Raw genomic sequence first — 9647 nt, forward strand, 5'->3', positions numbered from 1 at the left:
AAAAAGACTACACATACGATCACATAAACTCTGAAAACAAATTAACGGTTTCACCATAAGTCATAAAATGTGGAATGTTTTGAAACGGAGACTCAGTGAACAATAACCAGATCTCTATTATACAATTATATAATTATATAATCAATTTCATATAGCAAACAAAGAGAGTTCTACAATTGACAGCATGCAGGTATGGTGAAAAAAAATGTACAACATTCTGCAACAAAATTTTATAGACTCACATAATGAACAGTACGCGTGCTGATTTGTGTATTTTTTTTTTTTTTTTTTTTTTTTTTTTTTTTAGTTTGCTGACTTGTGAATTTTCGTTTGTTTTTAAAAATTGTATTTTAGAGATTTTAACCTAAATCTAAATTTCAGATTAGTCTAAAGGTTTCGTACTGATTTGAATCTAAAGGAATTAGGAAAGTTAAACGTGAAAAAAAAAAAAAAAAAAAAAAAAAAAAAAAAAAAAAAAAAACAAGGCCGCTATCTCAGAAAAAAAGTTTGGAAGTATAGCAGTTTATCTTTCATTATTTAAATATGTTCTGCTGGATTAATCAGTTTTACGCATAACAGCGTTCAACAGAAAAAAAAATAATTTGATGCTGGATTAGAAATGCGGCGACAGTGAAAAGTTAAGATATGCGCAGTTGACATTATTCCTGATACGATAACCGAACGGGTAAAATGGGCTATGGCGATGTTCTGTCAGAGGAAGAAGACGGACATTGTGATTTACTGTCGTCTTGAAGAAAGAAAATGACGAATAGTGTACACCCTCAAATGCAGTTTAGTTAAATAATGCACATATATTCAAGGCATAATCTACGTATACACAGAAGGAACATAATCGATATATTTTTTTGAATTTGAATTTTGTTTCATACATGTCACATGTTTAGAAAATAATACGCAGGTTTTTGTCATCTGATATTTTTTTTTTCTTTACATTTTTTTTGTTTTACAAAAATGTACATTAATTAAAAATATAGCAAAGATACTTTGAGACCTGAATCTCTGCTGCAATTTAGCTGAGGGAGTTAAGTGTGGTAGTGATTTCCGTCTTTTCTTCTTATTTCATTGATGCATTGTGACATACAAACTAAAGTTGTGCAGCTGTTGCAATTAACATTTCAAATGAAACTTGGAAAAGAAATTGACTTCGGAAAATGTTTTTCAGTGCAGCGACCAGTCCTTCCAAAGTATAATAGCCCTTTTATTAGGTCGAGGAAACTATTTTCTGTGACGTCAGAATAAATTTACATGCTAAATGAGGCACCAACGTGACTGACAAACCGACCAATCAGCTAAATGAGTTGCATTATGGGTTACTACAAAAAATACTACATGTGCGTTTCGAAAAGGCCAATTTTTCAAATCGCTCTCGGAAAGACAGGATGCATTTTCCAAGCATTTTACACTCTTAATACAATATGTACAACATTATCTACCAATTCCATGCTCAGATTTACATAAAAATGTTTTACAACGTTAAAATATGGGTTTCATACATTCAATTGTACAAGTCCGTTAGTGGACAATCTCCTTTTAGCTTTTCCCGTGCTGTACTATCAGTGAATATGAATTTCACGTGACTATTTTCTGGTCCAAAACAATCGACTCTGAGGTGTACTCATGTATTGTCATTGTTTACTATGTATACAACTTCTATATATATGCTACTTAATACACGTTCTATGATCAATGTACTTGAGAATTAAAATACCGTACAGCAATAGACTTACGTTTTTTTTTTATAACTGCATTAACTTTTAATTTCTAGTAAACAAATAACAAAGTAACAACGATTAACACCAGCAGCATGGCGAATTTACGAATATCAAGTTATAAAAACTGGGTTTTTATTTACTTGTGAAGACTTTTTGAGCGGTATTTCAACGTACTATTTAACACGGAAAATTGACTTTGTTTGTTAATGTGAGCATGGAAAATCTTAATTAGAACCTATTCTTCGTGTTTTTCAAAAAAAAAAAAAAAAAAAAAAAAAAAAAAAAAAAAAAAAAATTCAAAATAATTATAAGTTGACTTTCCAGCAGTCATTTGAAATCGCGTCCTAAAATTGCCTGACCCACGTGTTTGTAGTAAAATATAAACATGTACTAAACCATCATGCTTTTCGGCTCATTCATTGGATTGGACCATTGTTCGCTGTAAACACCTCTGTGCGCAATTACAACAATATCCATATAAGGTAGATTCCTCGACCTGTTTATTATTTTGTAAGTTTTGTGGAGGGTGGATGAATCTTACTCAACAAAACTCTTGTTCCAGACCTTGTGTTATTATACTACTAAAAGCATTTAAAACCACTGAGTAAAAAAAATGCCCTAAATTCGCTCATTTTTATTTTACTTTAAGAAATTAAATGCAAAGTACAGCTTTCCCCATTTATATGATCTTGATTTCCTTTAAAAGGTTGGTGGTCTAAAGAATTAATGAAAATCGATTCACATTTTGGTTCCTACTCCTTTAAAAATTAATTAAACCCAAAGGCTCATTCCCGTATCCTTTTTTTACCTTTGAAAATCTAAAGAACTAATAAAAAATGATGACTCTTTTTCTTCAAAGTCAATTTCATATGAAGTCAAAATAACAGCATAGTTTTTATAATTTTTTTCTCCAAATGTCAATTTATTTCATGAAATAGTCCGTTAAATAAAACAAACAATGCTAAGAGTTCAAGGAACTCAGGTATTAGCCTGTGACTTTGACATATACATGTAGCCAAACTGGCTTTACCATAAAAAGACAATCCTCTATGCCTTCGAATTCAGTTCTGTGGTTAATATGGTTTTAAGACAGATCCATGACAACCGATGTTTTACCTAATAACAATTGATCAACAACATTCATTATCTTTTTTATATATTGTTTTTGACAAATTAGTGAAAGTGATGAAGTCGAACAAAGCTTATTCATTCATAAACATGTTACAGATATGCGTAAAAATGTAAAGAAAAAGGGATGCACCACGGATTCTGGTCAGATTTGATTTGTATCCAACTCGTTGTGGATACATATGCCTTACCACAAATAATGGGAGATCATATATATATTCTTAGATATCGTATTGTAAGAGAGAGAATTAATATAAAACTCTAAATATATAAGTACAATACAACTATTTTAAATGCAATATGAAAATGTGGATACAATTAAGAGGTATATCCCCAAATACAATTAAGATTTAAATTTTAAGGACTGCATAAATAGGTATACCATATAAGATATTTGCCTACAATTTATTCAATGACAATTGTCTGACATGATAGGTATCCTGAAATCAAACGAAAACAAAAATCAATGGAGAACATCTGCTTTATAAAGTAATATCTCACTGACTCTTTCTGTTTTCTAAAACATTCATAATAATACAATATTTCATGTGATGTTTTACAGTCTTCGGTTTTTGTACTGCCTCTCTCTTGTTATTGTCAGAAAAAGCATGATGTGATAATTTCATTAACTTTATTAGTTGATGTACTGTTCATGGGAGGGGACATAGTTTGGTCTTATTTGCATAACTTTTGCTATTTTTACATTTTCTTTCAAAAAACAATTTGGAAAATGAAGACGTGAAAATAGCAAATAATGAAAATTAACTCCTTAATATGTATAGCAATTATATCTAACATGTTTAAATAACTTTACAATATTTAAAAATTAATTATCAGACAAATGAGTATTTTGTTTAATTATTAATCTTATAATATTTTAGATACTTGTACAAATCATACAAAATTTACCTTTCACTATATAATATCTAAACTTGTAGGACACTTTTTTCTATTACTTTAGAATCGGATGTTCCGTTTCAATGTTATGATAAATATACATGAAGGATGTGTAAATGTCAATTTATTTTAAACATTGATCAAAGGACAAAATGTCAAAACATGCTTAAAGATAATAATGTACTTGTTTATCCCCCAAACTAATTCTTGAATCATAAACATGGAAAGGTCTAATGGCACTTTTTATATTTAAAAAAGTGATCACACTTTCATAGTCCCAAGATGGTAGGGGGTGGTTGCCAAACTTTCTGGAGTGAACAGTTTTGTCTGTTCTGTTTTAATGTTTTTGAATAAAGCTAACGACGGAGTATACATTCAGGATGAAAAAGGCGAAGGTGACAAACAGTGATTAATCTCAAAACTGCCACGATTTTAGAAACGAGCACATTCGTTTAACATGCTGATGCAGATTTTTTTTTAAAAGTATTCAAAAGGTTAGAACTAATTCAGTACTTTGATATTATCAAGAAGTTGTATTGTTGCAAATTTGAGATGCAGTTCAAAGGATACCATGAACAAAGTTCATTATGATTTGCGGACAATGGGAATCAAATCCACATATTGTCATTGTTAACTTGTCTTCTATATCCCCAATAGTCATGTCAGAACAGGATAAGTTACAAACAACTAATCGTACATCTTCCTTTTCTGTCGCTTTGCGATACATTTTAAGAGCTTCCACAGGATGTGGATGTCCTTTGCAAGACTTGGAATCGGTGTATATTACAATTGCATCATAACGCTTCTTCTCCTGCATTGCATATTTAAAAACCCAAGAAGCATCAGAGGCTGAATTACTTGTAGTAGCTGCAATATGTTGAATTCTACCGATAACGTCTTCTATTGTGGCAATTGATTGGATGGATAAAGGCTCAGGTGTTTCAGATGAGAAGACTATGAAGTCAGAATGCTGTTCTGTCCTCGCTGCCAAAGTCACCATGAAGGCGGCAACATCTATAGCACGTAAAGAAAATGTGCCTGGGACTTGGATGTCATCCTTCATCGATTTACTAATTTCTACTGCAACCAGGAAGCGTTTGCCAGTGGGTCTGATGTTTTCAAAAGATAAGTAGAATCCGTTTTCAAGGGCAGTACAAATCTGAGGTAACACCGCCCAATTTGTTTTCTCAGAGCTATTGTGACCTTTCTTGTACTGGTTTATTGCTTTCAGAAAAATCACTGGGTGGACTTTTTCCATTAAAATAAGTTCTCTGTTTTGCAATTTCCCCAAGATCAAATTTTCTTCAAACGATTCTTCTTCGTCTGATTGTTGATTTTCTTGAATGAACATATCCAAGTTTGACATTTTTCCAAGGTTTCTGATTAGAGCTGTCATCGACATATGTCTACTCAGGGCCAACCAAACTTGTTTTTCATTTAAGAAAAAACTTGGGATGTTTTCTCTGACTAACCTGTGCTTAAGGATAAGGTCTATAATCACATTTTTATCATTTGTTTTCTTTGCACTCTGAATTCCATCTAGCAATTCAGCAACTGCTTTCAGATGAGTTTCATTATTTTTTTCCTGTTTCTTAAGTTTGTCAAGTAGCGAGGTAGAATCGGCATATCGCTTCCCCTTCCTTGCAATTATTATCAAATACTTCAAGGCAGAATTGCCTTCTTCCACTTTGAGATGAGCGAGACGGATTGCTTGCCTGTGTCTCTAACCATATCTTTTTGTATATTTTGTGAGGTGTAAAGCCAAAAGCTTCAGATTTCGTTCTGATGATCCATATCCCCGGTACCAATCATATACTGCTTTACGAAGTCCCCGTCCCCATCCTTTTCTTGATGTCAAATCAAGGCTTATTTTTTGGCAGTAATCAAGGTATCTGAAAAGATGGGTTGGTGTTCTGCAAACCTTCTGTACAGCTGCAAAGGCTGCATGCTTTGTAACTTCATCAGAGGACCGACAGCAGAGCGCCAAAGTAAATGAAGTAGGATCCTGCTTGAATGAACGACAATTTGTAGAGAAATCCGTTAGAAAATCCACCACCTTTTTACCATATCCATCGCCTACCAATCTTTAAATTTAAAAAAAAAAAAATGAAAATCAGTTATCAATTGTAAAATTAAAATACATATTTTAAACGCTACAAAGTTATTGATAAAAAGAGAAAATAAAACTGGTGAGTTCAATTTTACATAATGAAAATAAAACTTACTAGTATATTCATCTGACCTGAGCTACATATATTCTCAAGTAGGATTACATGATTAAAGTTTGGCCATCGGCAACCTAAATGTACGTCTGACTAGCTTTCTAGCTTGATTTTCCAATCGCATTTATACAAATTTGAAAACCTTTTTAATAAAATATCCTCTGTTTATCCTCGAGGGCTCATCATTAACTTTTTTTCCCTTCTTGTCCATTTGGACAGGCTGCCATTCAATATACGAGGGGTGATCAAAAAGTTCGCGAACTAATTTAATACCTTCCTTCAAAGACATAAAATGAGGTTTTAGTGTTTAATATTTTTTAAAGTTGTCCTCTCCGATTTTAATGCACATCTGCCATTGTTCTGCACATGCGCGAATCACGTGATCAAGACAGTCACGTGATATGCTCCGTAGCAGTCTGTTCAAAGAAGCTAACTAAAAGATATTTCCGAGTCTTATTTTTCTTACCATGCAAGTTATTTTTTAAAACAAGAACAATTCATCTGTCAGAAATGGCCAAATCTCGGCAATAGAATGGTTGGATAAGGATATCCCTTCCCACAATTAGTATGGTGACCCATCACAACCCGAGTTCTCTGTCTTCGGAGCGTCGTTTATCCAATGTGGATAAAGTATGGGCGCATTCTTTTTATCATATCTCATACGTTTAAAGTCTAAAGTAAACGATATTTCAGGGATTTAATGATTATATTATTGTTAAGATATTCAACCATTTTTGTAATTGTAACTTGACGATGTTATATAACAAATAGCTCAGCTAAGGACACATCTTTCCCCCGGCTTGCTTTCGCTGGGCAACATAACAAACCTCATTTTTAACCATCTCCCTGTATTCACTGAAACAATCAATCTAATTAATGATTGAACGTCTGTTAAGACTTTTGTCTTCATAAACCTTGTACAAATTATTATTTTCTACTGCAAAAGAATTTCCAAGATATGTTAAATTTTACAGCCGTTCGTTTCTCGAGTACGACTGAGTCAACCATTTTTTGTCACAAGTGACCTACATATTGACGTCATTTTCACATTGTGACGTCACAAACACGGAGCAAAACATTATTTAACATCTGTTATTTATAAAACATGTGTATTACTATATGTGTGCCAAATTTCATTCTGATCTGAATTGTGGTTTTGTAAATATAGAGATAGTTCGCGAACTTTTTGATCACCCCTCGTATATATTTCCAAACATATTCTATACTTGCCCTACAATTTTCAAAAAATAATGACAAAAGACTATGGTTATTCATTGAGCATCTTTCTGTGATTTTCTTGAAACATCCATGTAATTACAGTTTCCAAGAAATTTTAAAAAAATGTACTTGCTTCCGTAGAAAATGCAATAGAATCGTTCATTAAGAACAGACTATGTAAACCATTTTAACTCAAACTTGTTGTCCTTGTTATCAGAAATATGCCAGCAAAACATATTTAAACTCGTCTGTTAATATCAAAACATTTTTTCGCTTATTTCATCAGAAATTAAAAAGCAATTTGAGATGAAGGATAAGACAAAACAATGTCCCATACCTCTCATGATAATAAAACAAATGATAAATTGAAGTTACATGCATACATAGCAGAACAAATTTTATTTGACAAAAAATTATATGAGTATTCAATCTGAGAAAAAAAAAAGCTCCAACGTCCATGTGTCTCAAGATAGAAAACAAATTTGATTGTTGTTCGAAATATAATTTTATTTGAAAAAACATGGATTAAAATAAATTTACATGTATAAAGGAAAACAACAGAATGTATTCCAAGAAAAGAGACATAATTGAATTATTTATTTCCTGATGCTAATGAATAAGTTCTGGTTTTTCTTCAGAATATGCGTAAAATAAGCTTTAAAAAAAAGGATAATTTTAATGCAGAATCTCTTTTCAATTCATATAAATAAGTTCAACAGAGGTCATTATGGTCACTTTAATTATTTCTAGGCTCCTAAGCATTTTCTATGTCTAGCCAGGGACGTGACAGATTGGATTGAAGACTAATTTTTAATGAATTTCTTCTGAAAACTTACTGTAATATAAACCTGGCATCATCTAGTTTTAATTCTCTTCGACGTCCGGTTTGATAGCCATTGCAAGATGCCCCAAGACACAAAAAGCGCTGGAGTTGTGTTTCTTGGGTTGTGGTGAAGACGAAGCCTCCAGCAGGATTCATATGCTGATGTTCTGAAATACATATTTTTTGACCGTGACAATCCATTGGTTCAGGTTGAAGACCAAGAAATTCTTCATCATGAGTATCCATTTCCTCGGGATCAACCTGCCAAGCCATTTTACATATGTTTTATGTGGAATTCCCGTCGATCGTACTTTCGGTTTGTTACTTCAAAAAAAAAAAAAAATAAATAAATGTGAAAAAATAACTGAACAAAATCCGGAAAAGGAAAAGAAAACGCTAGATATTGTAAAATTAAAAAAAAAAACTATTTTATTCATTTATGAAAATTATCTTCATGAATGTACAACATTCTGATTCATTATATTTATTCACTGCTTACCTTAAATTTACCTGGAGTTATAGTGAAAAGGGAAAGTTATATATATTATTGTCAAAAAATTTAAATTCACATTATCTGCAGCTTATGCAATTTCCCATGACATGTTTAGCTATGTAATGCTGCAATTCTTGAAAAGATTTGCGAAATAAATATGATGTATAATGAATACATACATCTGATCCGTTTAAAGATAGGATGCCACTGGGAGGTTTTCTATGCAAAAGGAATACTAAATATATTGTGTTTTTCTTCGGGAAATGAGACATTATTTTACTAAGGGGTTTTTACTCTTTGGCCTCAGTATCGAAATTTTACTTCAAATCAAAACACTTCTAAAACATAAGTAATATCATTTTATAGCATGTAGAGATGTGTCAAAGTCCTAACAATGCATTGACGGAAAAAGGAAAATCAATCTACTTCCCGTTCAATGAAAATTGGACCTAAAAATAATATGATGGCATAAATTGTGTTCTGAGATACGATGCATGAAACGTCAATATTCATCATAAATTTTGATAAGCATATTTACTTTTCTTTGTTTATGTTCCAAGGGAATTCCAATATGTGAATCATAGGTGGTTTTGTTAGTATTTTAAAATTAATATATTTATTCCATCACGAATAAATATTTTTACTAAACATTTATATGATGCTAAAGCTGTAACAGGATATATCACTCAAGATATATGTTTATAGGGGCTTCAATAAATGTTGTGCAGATTACAAGTGGAATACAGAAAGCCGGCATTGCGAAAGTAAATCCATTAAGGACAGATGATACAAACAAACTTTTATCAAAAAATTAAAACTAACAACTTGAGTCATATTTCACATTAATGGAATTTAAAGTGACAAAAATTCGTGTAGATTAATAAAGATGGTTATAGAAAGGTAGAATTTTGAATATTATAGAAGGTTTACAATTTCTTATTATTTTAGAATTTTATTACTTGCATCGTTTCAACAAAAATAAACCCAAATATACACCAATCCAGGCATCCATTTTTTTGTTTGTATCATCTGTTCTTAAATATTATGGACTCTTATAAATATTTGAAAGATATCTATCTATAGTTACACACGTGTATAATTTGATATTTCACACTGTTGAAAGTCAATGTAAC

The 9647-nt window shown here is 31.7% G+C and overlaps 1 protein-coding gene across 2 annotated transcripts; it reads right to left on the reverse strand.

Moving 5' to 3' along the window:
- Window positions 1–4310: 4310 nt before the first annotated feature.
- LOC133176840 (RNA-binding protein RO60-like) lies at window positions 4311–8295 on the reverse strand. 2 transcript variants are annotated; one of them, XM_061311906.1, is made up of 2 exons: window positions 8035–8295; window positions 4311–5842 (listed from the first exon to the last, which is right to left on the reverse strand). In XM_061311906.1, exon 2 carries the CDS (start codon window positions 5158–5160, stop codon window positions 4318–4320), a length of 843 nt encoding a protein of 280 aa, XP_061167890.1. In that variant the 5' UTR covers window positions 5161–5842; window positions 8035–8295; the 3' UTR covers window positions 4311–4317. Both variants share the same exon structure in this region, with proteins under 2 accessions (XP_061167890.1, XP_061167891.1).
- Between the last annotated feature and the right edge of the window lie 1352 nt (window positions 8296–9647).

Source organism: Saccostrea echinata, unplaced genomic scaffold (genome assembly GCF_033153115.1).
Source record: "Saccostrea echinata isolate AGI-Se365-2 ecotype Australia unplaced genomic scaffold, CSIRO_AGI_Sech_v1 ptg000083l, whole genome shotgun sequence".
NCBI classification, from domain to species: Eukaryota; Metazoa; Mollusca; class Bivalvia; order Ostreida; family Ostreidae; genus Saccostrea; species Saccostrea echinata.